We start from the raw sequence: 20,504 nt of genomic DNA, 5'->3' as shown, positions 1-20,504 counted from the left end.
CTTTACTAACTGTGCTACCAGAGAATCATAACAATCTGACTGCAAGTATAAGTCGATAGTTTTAGTTGCAGTGTTAAACTGCAGTCTAATTTTACTCTGTGTTATACCAATTTAATGCACATTCAAAGAAATGACTTGGTCTTTTAACATGTTAGTATGGTAAAATCATTAATTCGGCGCCACTTGCGATTAAGAATGTAACACACTTTACTCATGATTAGAAAAAACAAGACAATCCAAATAGTACTGCATATATATATATATATATATATATATATATATATATATATATATATATATATATATATATATATATATATACACACACACTGTAAAACTGCTTGTATAACAGCACCTCTGAACATATATCTGTTATATGTATGCATTACGTTATTATTAGCACTGAAACTTTATTCTTCCCTACTGAAGTCTGGTGTGACAACATAACAGTAAGCACCTTCACCACCACAAGCACTGTGACTTACATCGTGGCTGCAGAGCTGGTTAGCCAGCTGCTTCCGCTCCTGTGCATAGTAAGCAGCCTGCTGATAGTAGAAGCCAGGGTTTTGAGTCTGGATAGCTGTTAGACCCAGCTTTATAGCTTCATCAAACAAATCACCAAACGACTGGAACCTGCAGAAAGTACAAACAAGTGTTGTTTCTAAATATCCAAAGTGGCTTAATACCCAAGTCTAGCTCCATCAAAATTTTTTCTTATTATATTAAAAGTCAATAATAATGTGAGGTGTTTCATTTGAGCGCCTACCTCCTGACTGTACATTCTTGGATGGATCCTGAATACATTCCCACTGACAAACCAAAGTACATATTTAGATTTAGTACAATTTCGTCACTTCAAGCATGAACCACAGCCTGGGACATTCCACGTTAGCATTATAGAATAGCGTTACAGTGGTTAGTAACCTTTGAAGACCTACAGCCTGACCCTCTTAAAAATGACCTGTGCCATGTTAGTTACAATGGGCATTTTGCAAGTGACATGCATCTCGACTTACTGTTTGGACATCCAAGCAGCATGTTCAAAGGCAAGCTCGGCACTCCCGATCTTTTTCTTGCAGAGGTCAATGTGCTTCCGAAACTGGGCGATGGCATCCAAGGGAGTGTTGTGCTGGAAACAGAGCCTGCATATCTGATATAGAAAAAAATCATTATAAAGATGATTTACCACACATATTGTATACTACTTATAACTTTCAAATAATAAGAGTACCGATTTTACAGACTTATGTCTTGTTTTACAAATGCCTGTGGAAACATGGTCTTGGGACCATTTCCTTTGGAGGGAGGGTAGAGTAAATGACTTTACTCTTTAACTCAATGGACCAGATTTTATTTATGTATTTACACCAAAATGCAACAATTTTGTTAAAGTAAAATACATATGATAATATTATATTATGTAATGTGCCTGTCTGTAACTAGTTATACACTTTTTTTTAACTTTCACAAAGGTTGGTAATGCTTATGCTAGTCTGTATTGTACAGTACTAAAAAAAAGGGAGCTTTCGCCAACTGGAGGAATTAATCTTGCTTCACTCACCTTGTAGTTAATAAACCCAGCCATATTCTTTATCTCCAGCATGTTGGTCTCGTGGGCTCTCAGCTCATGCACTAGGTTATACGCAGTTCTGTAATATCTATTAAAATACAATGGAAAGAAAATTAAGGCGGACGGGTCACATTATTCTTTTCTGACAAAAAACATATTAAAAAATTATGTACATTACAATAACAAACATACACTGTACATATAATACAGCATTCCTATAAAAATACTATCTAGGTAAGTATATATATACATATATAGCTAAGTATATATATATATATATAAAATCAGGGGTGGGGACCAATATCGCTACTTTGTCATGATATCGATATTTTTTGATATCGATAATTTCCATATCGCGGTATCGAGGGATTAAAAAATAAATTCACATACACTCGCAGAGACATACTTTTTTTTTGCTAATACTGCTAAAAATACAGGTAGTGGACAAAAAAATGGAAACACCTGGGTAAATGAGGGACACCAAGTATATTGAAAGCAAGGGCTTTCACACAGGTGTGGCTCATGCGTTAATTAAGCAAGTAACATCCCAGCATGCTTAGGGTCATGTATAAAAATGCTGGACTGGCTATGACTAGCATGGTTACAAGAGGAGACCTCAGTGACTGTGAAAGAGGGGTGATTGTTGGGGCGTGTTTGGCAGAAGCTTCAGTGACCAAGACAGCTCAACTTGCTGATGTTTCACGAGCAAACGGTGTCTAAGCTGATGTCAGCATGGAACATCATCAGCAAAAGGGCAACAGTGGGCGGAAGAGCATACTCCAGGATCAATTGATTGCAAATTTCAACCTGGGGCGCAAGCAGCCAGTTTCATCAAAAACGGTCTGCCAAGAGCTCCACAGAGCGAGATACCATAGTCGGGTTGCAGTGCACAAACCGCTCATCACACCTGGCAATGCACGTTTGCAAGTCCAGTGGTGCAAAGAGCACAGGCAATGGACTAACGAGAAGTCAGATGAATCACCCTTCACCATGTTCTCGACAAATGGACAAGTGCACGTGTGGCGCCAACCTAAAGAACTCTACAGCCCTGAGTGCTTGGTTCCAATAGTGATGGGTTCTGGTGGTTCCGTAAATTTGTGGGGCGCATTTTCCTGGCATGGTTTGGGTGCTCTCATTCCCTTTGAATGTAAGGTCAATGCTAATCGCTTCTTAATGGTACTGAGTGATCATCTTCACCCCATGTTACAGGATTTCTTTCCTGCCGGGGCGGTGTCTTCCAGGATGACAATGCTCCCATCCATAAAGCACGGGTGGTCGGCCAATAGTTTGATGAGTATGACACCGACGTTACCCATATGTCATGTGTGGCTTTCTCAGTCACCAGATCTGAACCCAATCGAGCATTTATGGGATGTTTTGGAACGACGTCCGAGATAGTGTTTTCCCCCTCCATCAACCAGGGGTGAGTTGATTGACTCTCTCGTGGAAGAATGGTGCCGCATCCCTCCTGCAGAATTCCAGAGGCTGGTAGACTCTATGCCACGGCGCATACAGGCCGTACTGGTCGCACGTGGTGGCCCAGCGCCCTATTAAGTGACTTTACCTTGGTGTTTCCATTTTTTTGTCCACTACCTGTACATAATCAAGTTTATTTTATATTAAGATACAACAAACCCTATAGATATCAATCACTGTCAGTCTCTTAGGCAAATACCACATACTAAAGTATTACTTAACCATTTTATTCCATTAGTTGGCGTTTAGGTACCAAACCCTATTTGTATGCTGCAATAAGCACTACTGGCATTATTTGGAGATAAATCCTTGCGTCAGTGGTTCATTGCATTTTGTTCATGTCATTTACGCTATTACTGTACTTTTAAAATGTGAACTTTAAGTATTATGAGATGTACTTTAAAAACATCAACACACATCTCAAAACAATGCAAAATTCAGCATGACACCATACTTAATACTTTTAGAGGTGTCATGAGTCAGCATTTACACACAGAGCAGATGAAGATTAAATTATTTCCAGATTGGCTAGAAAATGAACAACCCCAAAGTCTGTGCGCAGTGAAGTATAGAAATATTTCGGTTTGAGGTGGCTGATGATGGAATACTAAAACAATATAAGACAACCTTGTTTTTATCCATGTTTTTTGTGAAGCAAAGCACTACTAAGTTAAAGTAAGTTATTGCTTTCCATGTGTGTTAGTCTATATATTTCATATTGAATTTGAATTATATTTTTCTGTGCTTTGGAAGACTTCGATATTATCGATATTGAAACACGTGTCTGATATCGACACAAATGTTCATATCGTTGCCCACCCCTATACAGTTTTTATCTACTGTATCTATCGATCTCTGTATATTTAGAATCTTCTATCTTATGAATTATTAGCAAAGTTTAATTGAGAAGGTCCTTACTTAAGTGCATTTTGTGTATCCTGCTTGAGTTCGCTGAAGAATGCTATCTTGAACTGATGTCTGACAAACAAAAGCTGCAATGCAAAAGTTTTGATTAAACAAAAAATAAAATACACCCCAACAAGAACTTTTCTCTGCATAGCTACAATAAACCAGGCTCCCTGTGTCCACTGTGTGGGCTTTGCTCCATTTACAGGAGAGATATACAAAGATAATGCCTTCATGCAAGCTGTAGAAAAGCGTGGCTTACTCTAAAAGAGCAGCATGCATGGCAGGACATGTTAGAATTGACTAAGATCTTTAAACCCTTAGCTATGTACATAGAGCTGACTATGCAGTCAATTAAATGAGCATTTCTGAAACCAGTCTATCGTGTATATGACACCCCCATGATGTTCAAATGAATTGGTTCCATTGAGAAACTGTTTGAACTTTAAATGCTATACATGGCACAAAGTGATCCATATACACGGTACGGTTTCAGTAAGTGTTGACACTGCTGCCACTTCACAGCGTTAGCAATACTTTGGTTATTTCCGGCTTAATCAGTGTTGAATCATTAACTCAAACAGTTTAAAATCTAGACAGATAGTTACAGACAACATACAAAAGAAGAATGGCAAGAAGAAAATGCAATATAACTGAATGTACAGGGTTAAATTCAGGTAACTGTATTCAAACTTGTCTTGTAGTGACCTGGTGAGTTGTTTTATTCAGAAATTCTTTATGCGATTTCACCCTCCTTAGTTCAGTATAGTAATAGGTCTGCGCATGTTCGTAGAAAGCGTTCTCTAATCTGCAAAGAAACAATTGAAGGCAAGTCAGAAAAAGGAAACAGGGAACGCCTGCTTAATTTCTGTGGTTATAAGCAAAACACCCCGAAATATACACACTTTAACAGTGTGGGGGATGCAGGATGTGCATACCTAAACACAAAGTGACTTAATGGCGCATTGCAAAATGTACTTTCACATCTACATTTTCCACGTGCTTCGGGGGGAGACCCAAAAAACTTGTGCAGCTCACCTAATAATGTAACCCACAAGATGATCAGTGTGTGGAAGGACAAAAAGAGACTTTCCTGAGAGATCACAGGCATTACATAGAGCTGCTGCCCTTTCAGAGGCAATCAGGTCCTCACCTATTGACACCAAGGAAAGGACACAGATAACTGGTCTTTATGGGAGGTACAGAACAATGGCGGAAAGCTAAAAACGCAGTGTATTACACATCTCATGGAGCCAAGCCAATATGTGCATGTATTATATATTAAAAAGATATTCAGAGAAAATTACTATCTGGCTCAACTTTATCGTACAAAAGACAAGTGTTATCTCCGTTACACTACACAACTCAAACTAATTTCCAAACATGGGTTTGCAACAAATATGCCACTCCTTGGTTAAAATTACCTGGGGGCAGAGGTGTTTTCTTCTGAATTAATACCACTGCTACCTTTGTGTTTCTTCCCTGTAAACTTGTCCTAGAAATAAAAAGTTTAATGATTTAAAAGGCGAATTGTCTTTTCTACACAAAATCCTTTGCCATATTTTATATACTGTATATATGTACCCAGGCTCCCTTCTACTAATGGCTAGTCAGTAATATGACTTGGCGATGAAATATTTAATCATAATGTCACCAAATCACTAAATTAACTAACTTAATAAATCCAGAGGAATATGAAATTAAACAGAGCGTATTCACACATTAACCCTATTTTGATTAGAACATATATACCTGACTATTTCCACTTTGGTTGCACACTCAGATTGCTTCTCTTTCCACTGCACCTCATCCCAGTCAAGCTCATAGAAGACCACCACTAGTGCAGGCACCAGGTTCAAGTGCTTGTTCATCCAACCAGTTTTAAGAATTCCTTTGGGGATGTACCATTCGTAGGATGTCCTCTAAAAAACATAAAACATACTTAAAATTAGAAATCCCACACCAGGGTGTCAAAGTGTAATGTCATATCAGACCAAATGGTCCATAAACTTGAAGTACAACTGATATGTGAAAAAGATCTGTATCCCTGATAAGTCCAACACCAATTATAAATATTTTCTTAGATTAAATTGTTTGAACATTACAGAAAGGAAAGGTTGAATTTTACTGGACAGAACCAGTGATGCACCTTTATTAAAAAATAATAACAAAACAGTTGTGTACAAAACATTAAGAAATAAAGCAAAGTATACGGTCTCCTTACAGAAACTTTAAAAGTTACATGAGTTCAATGTAAGGCAAGAGGTCGATGTTCTGGTCATTTAGCATGCTGGGTTTATAGAAAGAAACTACCTCCAATGGTTTCGAATGGGTTCATTATCTTGCACGATACCCACAATCAGACTTGTCTAAGTGAATCACAGAACAGGCCTACAATTGCAAATCGAGTAAGAAGCCAATATCTCCACATATATGGCTGGGCACTTTTGATAACTTGGCGTCTTTTCGCATTTCTAATTATTTTTTAAACCCTGTGTGGGAATCGAACCCAATGCTTCCAAATCAGCTTAATGCAGATGCTCTAGCTTTCACGCCAAAGTTTGTCCTTCCATTTTACAACATTTGAAAGTAGTACAGCAGTAAAGGTATAGTTTTTACATGAACAAGATTTTGTAAATAACACTGTGTAATCTTTTTTTTTTTTTTTTGTTCCTGGGTAGTAAGTGTTATTTCCTAATTGATTATGCCTCAAAAGTATAGAAAATGGCTATTATTCCCCACAAACTTTGTTTTTGTGACCAGGACAGTGATATTTCAAAATATCACTATTTCCAATGGGAAAATGGGCAAATGTGTGTCTTTTCGTTCACATAAAGTCAGATAAAAACAACATATGAATCCAAATTAACATGTATTTATACTAAAGTAATACAAAAATGACTACAAAAGATTTAGAAGCGAGTAGTTTTTCGAGATTTACGATTATACTGTATTTACAAAAAAAATAAATACAATTTATAATTTATAATTCTCGTTCAATTTTAAAACAGAAATAAATCATTTAATATAAATGATATAGACATCACAATAAGTGTGTTCTAGTATATTTCTGTGTTTTTTTTTTTTTTTTTTTTTTTTTTTTTTAAATTTAGTCATTGCCAATTTATTTTATTTTTTTTCTCCCAATTTGAAATGGCCAATTACTATTTATTTATGCTCGGCTCACAGCTACCACCCCTGTGCTGACTTGGGAGCGGCAAAAACGAACACGCGCTGTCCTCCGAAGCGTGTGCCGTCAGCTGACCGCTTAGTATATTTCTGTTTTGACAAAAGAAGTTAACTGTCATGGATAAAACTCCTTGGGTTCTTCAAAAAAATAAGTTGGGAGAAAAAGAAGAACATTTTTACTTTGGCGACTTATTTCTCTTACTGTAAGATAGGTATTGACTTTTTTTTTCTACATTTCATCTAAGATTGTTGGGAACTACAAATTAAAAGTGAAATGGTGCTTTTGACTGATTTACTTTTTCTGCACCAATACCCTGAAAACACGTAACCTATCCTTGCTGTATACAGTCTGGCAGTTCTCGTGCCCCTCTCAATAACATCCAAGGAGTTTCCAAAGCACTGAAAATATGAAGTTCCTAACTGAAATGGTTTATGAGATATTAGCAGTTGGAGTGGCGGTGAATTTGGAAAAGGAAAGTAAAAAACCATTAGGTCTAGAAACTATATGTTGGTGTATCCATGAACCACTGTATTAAAAATAAGACTGTGATAAGAGTGAGCAGCCCTGAGCAAATCCCCCCTGATTGCTAACCCAATTCATTTCAAGAGCAGAATAGAGGCTAGAATAAGAAGACACTTGAAAATTGTGCAGAGACAGACAGTCGAGGATAGGACACAGTTCCGGGAGCTATCAGCTACCTGAAACCTGGCCAGCACTGAACCTAAAAATAGGCAAATAAAATCATTTGTTTTCTGAAGAATAACTCCTTTACCTTAGTTCTGCATTTTGGATACTCATGGTCCCCAGGAAGGACTTTAAAGGAAATGGGGACCCTGTCAGCTCTGCGGTTGGCACAGAATGCATCCCAGATAGCCCTGTGCACGGCGTTGTACACCATGTCAAGACCTGTCAGGGCCACAAAGGCCATGGGCCGACAGCACAACTCTGGAGGCAGATCCCACTGTGTTGGACTCATCTTCCCTGGATCAGGAGCAGAATCTGAAATGCATATATATATATATATATATATAGATAGTATTGCACACTTGCATAATATGGGCTATATTATTTATAATCTAACCCAATGTATCCTAGTAGTTGCTCCTGTCAAATTAGAATAATGGGCACAGCAACAACCGTGACTGTCTATATAGGACCAAACTTTTTGGGAAAGCTATCCCAATTGTTTAAAACTATGTTTCTGTACAGATCTAGACACTTATCACTGTAAGACATGAGAAATTAGTAGTCAAAAAATGGAAAAAAATCTCGTTTTTCTTGTTGAAGAAGTAAAACCTATAGTAAATAAATATGGAACTTCAAGGCACTCATTGTCCTTGGCATTCTAGAGACTTAGATGTTCTAGGGAAGTATGAGAACTACCCCCACCCCCTCACTTTGTTCTAAAGCTGGCTGATGGAACACTTACCTATAAAATGTCACAGTGCAATAATAATGATCACAACTAATAAAGTTGTATGCTGGATGTCACATTCTGGTTTTCACAAAACACAGACAATATAACTGTAAGGTGCTGTAATTACCTGTAAAGTATTGACTTGTATTGGTCAGTATCTATTTTTCAATATAATTATTTTGAAATATTAGGTACTATTTTATGATACAAACTAAATGCACAAGCATCAATTTTAGCATAATTTATATATAAAATCAATAGCTAGTTAATATTTTTTTTTTTAAATAGAAATACATGCTTAATATAACTATTTATTTCAAAATTGCACATTTGAGCCCTATCACTTTAAATGTGTCCTTAGGAAACACACTCTGCCCTAATTCAATGGGAATTGTATTTCTCCTTGTGGATGGAGCTGGAAGGAGACGACTGCTTTAAAGCGCTCAGCCTGATCTCTTTTCAATACAAGGTGAGTTACAGTGGGTTGGGTTTTCTGGGATAATAACACCGTTGTACAGAGACATTCCCCATCTCTAGCTCGATATGAGCCAACGCTCTTGCCTTCAACCACCTGAAAAGTGGGGCTAGTCTCAGTACAACCAATTGCCTTAATATTTGGTACACAGCTGCATTATATGATTATTTCAGTCACGTTCTATTACCGGTGCTGTCTGGTGAAAGGTAACTGTTTCACCACACATTGTTTTGGGTAAGATAGTCCAGGAATTGCTCCCTAACAGCTCATTTTAATGCTGTGTGTGTGTTTTTTTACTGTTATTATTTTATTTTTGTAACAACAAACTGTTGGATTCCAGCCTCCTTCTGAAATTCTGATAGCAAGTCATAAATATGTTTTCATAATATAATTTCACATGTTGTAAATTTGCCTGCTTTAAGTCTCAGAATTATTTGAAAGTTCGTGGATAAGAATATTCTACCTAGAAGATGCAAAAGCGTTCCTACTGGATATTTCCTGGCCTGAAACATATCCAGAAACAGCCCCCCAAAATATCCTTTGCAGTTGCATTGTTTACAGTGTTTCTTTCACAGTAAAAAAAAAAAAAAAATGCAAGGCCATGCATCTTCAATCGTATTTTTGTACTTTAGAGATGTAATATTCAAGAACAGACACATATACAACAAATAGTAATCGTTGTCTTATCGTAAGCATCCCGTTTTCTTAATATATAAATAAAAGCTCTCGTTTACAGCTAGTTCTTGCCATGGCGAAGAACATTAATTATTGAACTGGACATTTACTTGCATTGCATTACACAGTTCCATATCACATCGTGATTAACTGTAGCTATTAAGATATACTATTAAGTACAAAATCCAGTACAGTGCACATTCTGTACTTACTGGGTTTTTCTTTATGTGATTTTCCGTCCTCATCCGCAGATCCAATAAGTAGACAGTCAGTTTTCCAACGACACGACCCAGGAAGCTGAACCCAAAACGCTGATTGACACTGCAGTTGGCAAATCAGACTGAGGAGGTTGAGTTTACGGAGATCATTCTGCGCATATTCTGATCAATTTAGCCAATGGGTGCGTTCATGGAGATGATTCTTAGCTCATTGGCTAAATTGGTCAGATTTTGCACATTATCTGCGCAGAATGATCTACGTGAACGCACCGTGTCGAGCCAATCCACAATCCAATCATGCTCCTTCCAACAGGGCTGTCATGTGACCTTTAACATCAAGTAGTAAACGACAAGTGACAGTCTGAGGGCTGTGCCCATTCCCAAGGAGGAGGAGGGAGTGGTACGCACGCACACACACACACATTATTACCCTATAAATAAGCAAACTTGCAAGTTATTGTGCAGGTGATGTCGTTTCTCACTCCATGCTCATGGGGGGCGGCTTTATAGCGTGTGTTTTAAGTTTGTGCCTTTTTATCATAACTTAATGTATAACATAAATACATTCAAAATGTATTGGTCACTGTTAGCTACAATTCTTGAAAAGTACATTAATGTATTTGCACACAACACTTCATCTATTCATTACCCCTCCCAGGTAAACAAAACATGAACTCGTCACTTCCCTCATTCCCACTGAATCAGAACCTTCTTTTTTTTAAATATTCCATTCCACCCAGATCACGAGAACAGGGCCGTGACATCATTTTAGAGGAGGTCCGAGGGTGGGGGTCAAAGTTGACCGCCGACATGACTGGCAGGGTGCTAGCTGCATGTGCGGAGTCTGAGCTGAAGCATTTCAACTTTAAATAAATCTAGTGCACTGTGAGCCTTGGGGGTTTGTACAAAACATGACAGCCAACGATGATCAAGAGGTACGTTACTGCACTTAAATTTTGATAAGATCAGGTAACACGCGTGAGATGTATGTTGAGTTTTGACATTTGTTTTCATTGTGCTTGTAATGAGAGTGGATAGTGAAACACACATTTATTTGGAAAATACGTTTAATTTGGAATACAAAAAGACATTGCAGAAAGACTGTATTGATTTATACAGATTGTCACAAAACGTACCTTGACTCTTGCTGTGTAATAATTTATTATTTATGTGAGCCTAGTAAACAAGTTACACAGCTTTGGTGTTAAATTCCATAGTATCCCGAACCCAGCATGTAAAGACTAAATATAAGTTAAAACAAATACGAATCAAAAACATAGCAAGCAATTTAGCAAATGCCTTGATTTGCCAGTACTCGCCTCTCAAATTAGACAGAAGCTTCATATAAAAAAAGAACAAAACTAAACATGATATCATTCGACTGTCAATTCCAAATTATGTTTTTTTATGGAATTTCTTAATATGGAAACCTAATTGATAGCTACTAGAATACAACATTTACAACAGACTTTATTGTCTGTAGAATTCACATCATTTGGACCTTTGGGGGTTCTGAATTCTCTTGATATAGCCTCCGCCTTGGCCACAGAGCTTTGACAACTTTGGACTCGGCTGGGTTTACATGCACGTGAAAATCGACTCTACAGTCATGACTGTGTGACGTTGTCACGCGAATACATCGTGAAACGGCAAAAGCACATCCTATGGTCAGCGGGACTTGAAGGACACTGTCAATCGCTTCCTCACAATGAAAATAGCAGTAAAAACCTGTGTGAACAGGAGCAGTAATTGTGCTTGTGTCTTACGAGATTTCAGCAGTCAAAATCCCATTTAAGTGTCGGACTTTCACGTTATTCCTCAGCAAAGACGTACCAAACCACACATAGACAAGAAAGAATGCAAAGACGTGCAAATGTAAACCTCTTGTATAGTCTGTTATTAATGTTTGTATAAACATTATTGTTAGTAGTAGTCAAATTATAAAAAGATGTGAAAAATAAAAAAAAAAAAGTTTAAACCACTGTTTTTAATAGTTTTTACAGTGATAACTGAGGAGCTCCAAAAAGCGTGTCATTTCAGTAGCCCTATTTAAATGCCTAAAAATGGACTGAACTACTCCAGCTGTGAAGTGATGGCTGTAGAAAAAAATTCAAATTAGCATCCTCGTAAAAGAGGATGCTAAATAGATAGACATTTAACTAATTAAACAAAAAAGCCAGATAGAAGGTCTGCAAATTAAATTCCCAGAACAAGGGGGGGTGGCACGGAGCACGCCACCCAGAGCCCACTGGTCTACAAAGGCCATCATGTCGCTAGTGGACTCCTTATGGGCGTGCCCCAAATTAACCCTGGAACGGAGAAGGGCCCTGAACATGGCCTTGCAGTCAAAGAGACCCTCCCTGGTGATCATGATGTCCCAAGAACAACAGAGCTCCACCTCTTCTTCGACGTCACAGAACTGGAATGAATTGTTAGCATCAGTTGACATATTGTGCAATAAGTAATGGATATAATTAACAAACAACATAAATGTACAGTATCATTTTAAATAAAGACTTTTTGTTTGAATGTTTGCAATATTACAAGACATCCACTTTTCATTATAATGTGTGTGTGTGTGTGTGAGTGTGTGTGTGTTAAGCGGATTCTTCACCTGGCACTTCTACCGCAGCTGCAGACCAGCAGTGACTGGCTTCTCGAAGCAGAGGCAGGGTATAGGGACTGGCAGATGTGTACAGAACATTGGGATGCTCAGCCTGGTACTCCGCCTATAGAACTGCCCGTGTGTGTGTTGGAAAGGTAACGAGACACAAAAAAAAAAAAGCGTGATAATTTAGAATGTGCACGACAAGAAGTTAATTTTTTTCTCTTCTTAATTTGGCAACACATGAAGCTCTCCTCCCGATATTCACAGTTGTTCTTTTTTCCTAAATACTAGACAGACACTGACATTTAAATATCCTCTCCCCTAAATTATTATAAGTTGAGTAATCTGCATTGGTACAGCTGACATAGCAATGTGTTTCCTGAAAAGTATGGCAAAAACATTGTGAAGAAAACTGTCATGACTTGTCCAGGTAAATGCCATCACAGACTGCTGTGTTCCTATACATATGGTAATAAGTGAATGTACTGCATTGTTTCAGTATGTTGTTGTTTATCAGTGTTTTCTGGTCTGAAGTGTGCAGTATAAAATAAATGCATGTTCAAGAAAACATTTATTTACATTATATGTTATCTGGAAATATCATATTCTCAGGAAATGTGTTACACTTGTGCTCCCTGGGTCACTTCACCTTGGCAGTATCTTCTGGGTCAAAGCATGTTACTAGCTGAAAGCATGTCAGTCAAGAAATGAAGCAACTGGTTGGTTAATGGCAGTAAATAGACCAGTGAAGGGCTGGGGACAATTTCACCCTCCAGGTGAAATGACCAAGTCAGGTACAATGCTGTCTTACTTGGTGGTTTTGACAGATTTCTTTAACTTTGTGTAGTACCCTGTTTTTAAATGAAAAATGCATGCTTAATATAACTGTTTATTTCAAATTCTGTTTCTCCTTGTAGATGGAGCTGGAAGCTCTTCATTCCATCTTTGAAGGAGATGACTGCTTTAAAGAGCTCGGCCCGGTCTCTTTTCAATACAGGGTGAGTTACAGCAGGCTGGGTTTTCTGTGATAATAACACAGATGTACAGAGACATTCCTCATCTCCGGCTCGATATGAGGCAACGCTCTTGCCTTCAGCCACCTGAAAAGTGTGGTTAGTCTCGGTGCAACCAATTGCCTTGTTGCATTGTATGAATTTTTCAGTCACGTTCTATTACTGGTGCTGTCTGGTAAAAGGTAACTGTTTCACCACACATTGTTTTGGGTAAGATAGTCCAGGAATTGCTCCCTAACAGCTCATTTTAATGTTGTATTTAAAAAAAAAGATTCATTAATATAATGTCATATGTTGTACATTTGCCAGCTTTAAGTCTCAGAGTGATTTGAAACTTTGCAGATAGGAGACCTAGAAGATGCAAAAGCGTTCTTACCGGATATTTCCTGGCCTGAAACATATCCAGAAACAGCCCCCCAAATCTCCCTGCATGCTTTTTTTTTAATAACAGAATGTGAGTACACAAACTTGTAAACATCGCTGTGGGACAGCAGGCAAAAAAGTTGTTAAAATTGCAAGGTTATAGGCTCCATCTATTAGTCTGTCAATCAGAAGGGACGTTGCCAAGGGGAAATATTGTTTTGTAGTTTGAGGAGTCCTTCTGACACACTTAAATCCTGTTCCAGTCAAAATGTTCGGACCAGACTGACCATTCTCAAAACACTGTCTAAAAAGAAATTCAGACACATGGGAAAAAAATTTCTCCATTCCATTCAAGATTGAATACGAATTATATGGTACATGAGTTTTTACACAAGGACATCTACCTCGACATCTTCGAGGGGTAAGGTAGACCCACTTTTACAAAAAACTGTTCTTTTAGAACCTGAAGGCCGTTATGTACCCACTTAATACCAGTTCAAAAGACACTAATATTTTCTTTGTCTCTGTAACGTTGTCCGACACCTTTGGGTACTACCGTTAGGAAGCATTGGTGGAAAACGTACCATTCAACACGAGCCACGGGGAACAAACACCTTAGCTTCAAAGGCAGTGACCTTTCTTCGCAGACAGACCATTCCAATTGAATCCCACAACCCACCACATCGGCCCATCATATCAGCTTTTGGACGATGGTTATGTCAGGTCAACAAATCAACATAAATCTGTATCCTAAGTGTATATATTACAGGTCACATGGACAATAATTAAACGGTTGGAATCAAAACACATAAATATAAACGACGAAAATATCTGCCTGCCGACTAAACAACTGCAACGGTACAACCACTCTGGATCTCATGTCCTAGGACCGGCATCAGACTCTACACAAAGGACCGACAAATGAAAACTAAACTTTGTCCACCTATTTAAACCTAAACGCCATTAACCGGGGTACACTTCGCTGTGGGACAGCAGGCAAAAAAGTTGTTAAAATTGCAAGGTTATAGGCTCCATCTATTAGTCTGTCAATCAGAAGGGACGTTGCCAAGGGGAAATATTGTTTTGTAGTTTGCCTCCTGTCAGGAGGAAGCTATGAACACCAGAATACGATTCTTCATCAGCCAGTCATCCTGCATTAGAAATAGCAGTAGGATCCCATCTTATTGTTCATGATGGTTTGTGTGTGTGTTTGTTTTTTTTATATATATACACCAGTTGCCCAGAGGTAAAGAAGACCATTGTCTCCAAACTAGAAGAGCAAGTTGAAGCAAATCTAGGCACTGCCATGGTGTATACATTGTTTGAATGGGCAAAAGAAAACCAGCAACAGCTTATGGAAACCCATCATCCTGTGAACAATGCACTGGTAAGTCTGCTCTCCCCTTGTTTGTGAAAGAAAGCTCCTTGGAGAAATTAGGTGTTGGGTGGTGTAGCAGGGCGGTAGGAAAGCCCTGCTGTTTAATCGTATTGTTTGTTTATTTTTAGACAGGGGCTCCCCCTCCTCCCCAGTGTTATTTTGTATTTGTTTATTGTATTGAGTTTTATTTTGTTTATAGATGACGGCAAAGCGCTGTGTGTTTTGTTTGTTTATTATTTATTGTATGATGGCGTAGCTGTGTTTTAGTTTTGTTATTGTTTTGCAGCGTGGATGGGAAGCCCCGTCCACATTATAAAACCTGTGCAGAAGGTGGCCATCTCTTGAATTAATTAAGTGATTAATTTGCTTCTAATCGGGAGATGGCCATCTGCATAAATACCTGCAGCTGCCTGCACTCTGGGTGGGTGTTCTGAAGTGGAGAGCGAGATTAATTTAAAAACGAAACTGAAAGGATCTGTTTTTTTATTTTGGAAGATGACATGCGCATCTAAATACCTGCCTGCCTGCACTCCTGGGTGGTTGTCTGAAGTGGAGAAGACGTACAATTCTTTTACGACCGTATTTTCATTACTGTTTTTGTTATTTGTCTTTTTTTGGTAAACTGCACTTACCTGACCTGTGTGTGTTTCCTTCTGGTCTGAGTCACCGCAAAGCCATTTCCTGCCACAGGTGGATACATACATTTACATAAATCACAAGAAACAACAACCACTAATTTGAGATATCAAAGACTGCAAAATGTGTACCTAAATGCAACCCTCTGAGCATTTCTGACATTATCTTTTAAACATTCCGGTGCTTTCATCTTTGAATAAAAATATTTTAGACAATTCAGAAAGGGCAGCGAGAGTTAACACTTTAAAACGGCAATCAAAAGTGTTCTAAAAGTAACACTCTTATTCTATTTGCAGACTTTGAAAACCAGCAGTGAGAATTCTCTTCAAAGAAAAAGGGAAAAAAAGAGCAGTTAACAAAATCACAAAAGAGGAAGTTAACAGGAAAAACAGGTTTGCACAATTCAGAATTATAAAAAAAAATGGTATTAATGAAACAAGGCATTTTTTTTATTATTATTATTATTATTATTATTATTATTATTATTATTGTTGTGCCTTCCTACCATGTCATTTGCCAGAAATTCCAGACATAACAAAAGGTTTCTGTTGCTATATTTTAAGGTTTCTGTTGATCTATTTTACACCAATTCTGATTAGTCCCCCAAAGCTTTCTTTAGAAAAGCAATGCCTTAGAAATAAACAACAATTTTTCATTTGTTTCATTTTCAGTTAAAGGGTTAAAAAATGTATTGTGTCAATCTCAAACTGCTATTACGCAGATTGCAAACTGGTATTACCCTAAAACTTCAATTAAACGCCTCTGCCATTAATTTACAGTATTTGCCAGCAGACCCGCTGTGTATTGCAGAGTGGCGATTATTTGAGACTGGCGTTTATATTAGATCACTAGCTTCACATGCTTCATGCGGCCATTGAGAAGCCGCTAATACACAACCTTGTAGCAACATCATAACTCAATTTAAACATTCCAGCAACTTTTTTTAAATAGTGTGTGTCAGTGGAAACTAAGTAACATTGTATTGTACACCCTCAAATATAAAGCTAAATTATACAGTCTTTTTATTTGCACTGGTTAACAAGGATACGGTGTACAAAATGTTGGAAAATGAGCAAGCAGAAGTATGAATTTGTATTTAAAAAGTTAATTAGATCTACCATTGTTAATAATAATAATAACAATTAAATCCACTAAGACAGCCTGTAGATATCAGAACCAGGCGTGTAGACTACATTTACAGCACAATAAATAATAATAATAATAATACAAACTTGTACAATTTTTTTTTTTTAAATCAATGTGTCATTATCAAAAAATTATTTGTTTAATTTCAAATTTGTACATTTTTTATGCAACAGAAAACGTTAAAATAGGTTTGTATCTGGCCTACTTTCAGCACGCTTAAAATTATCAAATTATGATATATCAAAACGTTTAACGTAATAACTGCATTAAACAAATATGCATTACATGTATTTACGTGTTTTCTATTATTATTATTATTATTATTATTATTATTATTATGATGTATTAATCCTGAGAGTCACTTTCATTGCTGTCACTTCATTACTCTCAAGCTCCTCCTCATCTTCCTCAGCTTCAATGGCAATGACAGAGACCCGGCGCGTATTGGAGACAGGCGATTATTTGAGACCCGGCAATTATTTGTATGTTATGTCTTGAAAAAGAAAGACTACTTGATCGATTTATAAACAAAATGTAAGTTGTTGCTCCCTTTATATTAAATTTGTATGTACTTTAATCAACAGATAACAAGGGTGAGCTGGCTGGAACTGGGCAGATGTAATCAAGGTACATTGCCTTTACAGACAATAGACATATTAAATATATCCTCTCTTGAAAGAGTAATTTGTATTGAAATGATTGTTGTGTTGTTTTTTTCTTTCTTTCAACCAACCCTGACAACTTCATAGCATGTAAGTTTTTTTTTTTATTTATTATTTTTTATTTGCTAATTATGTATCAACTTTCTGTAGTGTTATTCAGCGGGATATTAAATTCTAGTTTCATGTTTACAATAGAAAAAAGGCCAGTGTGCACCTGTCACGTGAAACTGTATGATTGATTTACTTTTCACTGATATCCATTAACTGCAGAGATGGCAGACAGACTGGAAATAGTTTCCTATAGCTGTGCCCTTTCCGTGCATTAATCTCCCACTGTGCATGTTTGATAGCTTTGTGTCAGACCTGTTTGCAGACTGCTGGCTAGAATATTAAGAACAGCGTTATCAGAAACATAGGCTTCGTTCACTTACTATATGATAAAGCATGACGTGTATCAATGCTGTTTACTCCTGGGTGCAATTTATACCATGTGTTAAAGGAAAAAAAATATGTTAATAAGCTAGGAATAGTCATTATCTGCACTTCTGAGCACAAGATAACAGCCTTTGTTGTGTATTATTTCCCTTTCAAAAAAAATGGGTCAAATTACATCATGAAGTAAAAAGCTCTGATACAAATGCCCAGGTGTATCTTTACACACATGCAGTTTGTGCTATGTTCATAGAGATTTCAAACTGTTTAATAAGTGCTAAACAAAGTTTTAAAATCAGTTTTCCTACATCATTAATCCTGGCTCCCCTCTCTATGTCTTGTGTTGAAAGCCTTTTACTTCTAAACTTAATTTGGGTTATGCCGGTATTTCAAATGCAATGTTGTATATGAAAAAATGTTTGCTGTTTCCTGGTAACTAATAACTCACTCCAGTGGTCTAGCTGCAATCACACTGTGTGTTGTATTCATAATAGCTGAGTATCCTGAATTAACATCACAGTATAAGGGGGTAGTCTTGAGAAAGTTGGTTAACCCTTTAGACTCCAGAATTTTAAAGCAACAACAATCGTATAATGTTATTTTCTTTTTCTTTGCAAAGCTAAGCAAAACAGGTGGTAAAGATGACGATTAACAGACTCCGGACTGTGAAGTGGATTTCTTATTGTTTTAAAGTAAAGTGCAATGACCAGACAGGACCTCAGATCTGTTCTATACAGTGCTGCTTGACTTTAGCTTGAGTCTTCCCAGTCTTGAGTATTTAAAAGAACAGAAGATAACAACAAAGCAAGTTTTCTAATGAAAAACTCCACTTTTACAAATTAATTTTACATTGCCAAATTTAAATATATTTTACAAAAAAGTCCCCTGTTCGTTGATTTGTTTCTGTTGGGATTTCCATATTCTGTCATTTTTGTCCATGTTACCAGAACATAACCTTGATAAACTATTTTACTGTCAATGCAAACATGTAACCAACTGCAAATTGTAAGTTATTTATCTACATTTTGCCAATTATTATACAGTAAACTTTAGAACTTGTTACATGTGTTGTTCACTTCTTTGTAACTAAAAGAAGTTGTGTACAGATCATGATGTTTCAATAAGCCTTCCGATAGGCAGAATTAGTGGGCAACACCATTCCAATTGCTTTTAACTGTAGAGATATTCACAAGGTATACCAAATGCTATACTTCACTTAACAGAGAATAATAACATTGATCAGAGTGACAACCCTGTACAGTTGAATCAGAACCTGGATTTGATTATTTCCTTTTAAATGGCATATGTTGGTTTTCAAAACAACACATTTCTCCATCTTTTTTATTTAAGTGCTGTTGGTTGTTTTTTAATGTTACTTAAAAACTGAAGTAATAAATAAAAAATAAAAAAATGGGTTACTGCTAATTTTAAGATTTTTTTTTTCTCAAACAATACATTTTGTTTTGAAACAACTTTACAGTTATTTATCTGTACTTTTTGTCTACCTATCTAAAAAAAAAAAAAAAAAAAAAATCAACAGGACATAAAAAGAAACATGCCTTTACCTCTTTCGTCAGTACCCATAACTTAACAATAACAGAAAATAACTAATAAAGATAGCAAATGTAATAGTTTTCGTGTCTGAAACCCAGTAAAGGCAGTAGATTCACTTAAGCATTTTTGCTGAAGCGTTTTGATGATTTTAAGGTTGTTATACTAAGATTCACTACTGATTAGATCATTAAAACAAAGCAGTGTTACACAGAGTTAACATTGGCTGGGTTTACATGCATGTGAAAATCGACTCTGCAGTCATGACTGTGTGACATTGTCATGTGAATACATCGTGAAACAGCAAAAGAACGTCCTTTGGTCAGCGCGACTTTAAGGGCAGGGTCAGTCGACTATCTCGCAATAAATATAGCTGTACAAACCCATGTAAACCGGAGCAGGAATCATGCTTCTGTGTCACAAGATTTCAGGAGTCAAGATCCCGTTTAACTGGTGGAATCTCACGTTATTCCTCAGCAAAGCCGCACCAAACCACACACACACAGAAGAAAGAACGCAAAACACACTGTAAATGTAAACCTCTTGTATAGCCTATTATTTGTATAATTGCTTGTTGTTAACTAACCAAAGTTTTCGCTTCACATTAGTAGTAGTCGTAGTAGTATTTTCTTTCTATAATTCTTTTAAGATGTCCCAGGAACAACAAAGCTCCACCTCTTCTTCCACCGCACAGAACTGGAATAAATTGTTATCATCAAACTGGCATATTGTGCAGTAAGTAATGGATATAGTTAACAAACCATGTAAATGTACCGTATCGCTTTAGA

At 37.0% G+C, this 20,504-nt stretch overlaps 2 protein-coding genes across 7 annotated transcripts in view; one reads left to right on the top strand and one right to left on the bottom strand.

Moving 5' to 3' along the window:
- LOC121297455 (trafficking protein particle complex subunit 11) overlaps window positions 1–10,028 on the bottom strand; it is a 28,140-nt gene extending 18,112 nt beyond the window's left edge. For 2 of the 3 annotated variants that reach the window (XM_041223795.1, XM_041223806.1), the window contains exons 1-10: window positions 9,922–10,028; window positions 7,915–8,141; window positions 5,705–5,874; window positions 5,377–5,447; window positions 4,991–5,105; window positions 4,661–4,760; window positions 3,965–4,038; window positions 1,562–1,658; window positions 1,017–1,150; window positions 486–633 (exon numbers count right to left, since the gene is read on the bottom strand). In XM_041223795.1, the coding sequence (XP_041079729.1) occupies window positions 486–633; window positions 1,017–1,150; window positions 1,562–1,658; window positions 3,965–4,038; window positions 4,661–4,760; window positions 4,991–5,105; window positions 5,377–5,447; window positions 5,705–5,874; window positions 7,915–8,118 (1,113 nt within the window). In that variant the 5' untranslated portion in view covers window positions 8,119–8,141; window positions 9,922–10,028. The remainder of the gene's footprint in view (window positions 1–485; window positions 634–1,016; window positions 1,151–1,561; window positions 1,659–3,964; window positions 4,039–4,660; window positions 4,761–4,990; window positions 5,106–5,376; window positions 5,448–5,704; window positions 5,875–7,914; window positions 8,142–9,921) is intronic. The other variant, XM_041223788.1, reaches the window with a different exon arrangement.
- Window positions 10,029–10,738: 710 nt separating this feature from the next.
- LOC121297439 (RWD domain-containing protein 4-like) lies at window positions 10,739–19,510 on the top strand. 4 transcript variants are annotated; one of them, XR_005947171.1, is made up of 8 exons: window positions 10,739–10,862; window positions 12,560–12,687; window positions 13,453–13,533; window positions 15,148–15,298; window positions 16,222–16,317; window positions 17,656–17,698; window positions 17,821–17,823; window positions 18,785–19,510. XR_005947171.1 is itself a non-coding variant. In XM_041223770.1 (6 exons), the coding sequence occupies exons 1-5, from the start codon at window positions 10,839–10,841 to the stop codon at window positions 16,279–16,281; spliced, it is 444 nt and encodes a 147-aa protein (XP_041079704.1). In that variant the 5' UTR covers window positions 10,739–10,838; the 3' UTR covers window positions 16,282–16,317; window positions 17,484–19,510. The 4 variants fall into 4 exon arrangements, 1 of the variants encoding a protein (XP_041079704.1); XR_005947170.1 differs by having other exon boundaries at window positions 17,484–17,698; XR_005947168.1 differs by having other exon boundaries at window positions 17,484–17,698; window positions 17,821–19,510.
- The last annotated feature ends 994 nt before the right edge of the window (window positions 19,511–20,504 follow it).

Source organism: Polyodon spathula, chromosome 2, assembly GCF_017654505.1.
Source record: "Polyodon spathula isolate WHYD16114869_AA chromosome 2, ASM1765450v1, whole genome shotgun sequence".
Lineage (NCBI taxonomy): Eukaryota > Metazoa > Chordata > Actinopteri > Acipenseriformes > Polyodontidae > Polyodon > Polyodon spathula.
This window is presented reverse-complemented; position numbering and strand designations above follow the sequence as displayed.

What these genes read in the sequence shown, in the direction of transcription:
- LOC121297439 (XM_041223770.1), top strand. Translation starts at nt 10,839, where the DNA reads ATGACAGCCAACGATGATCAAGAG. An exon ending in CAGCCAACGATGATCAAGAG is followed by an intron (nt 10,863 to 12,559) that starts GTACGTTACTGC and finishes CTTCTACCGCAG; the next exon opens with CTGCAGACCAGCAGTGACTG. An exon ending in CCCGTGTGTGTGTTGGAAAG is followed by an intron (nt 12,688 to 13,452) that starts GTAACGAGACAC and finishes TTCTCCTTGTAG; the next exon opens with ATGGAGCTGGAAGCTCTTCA.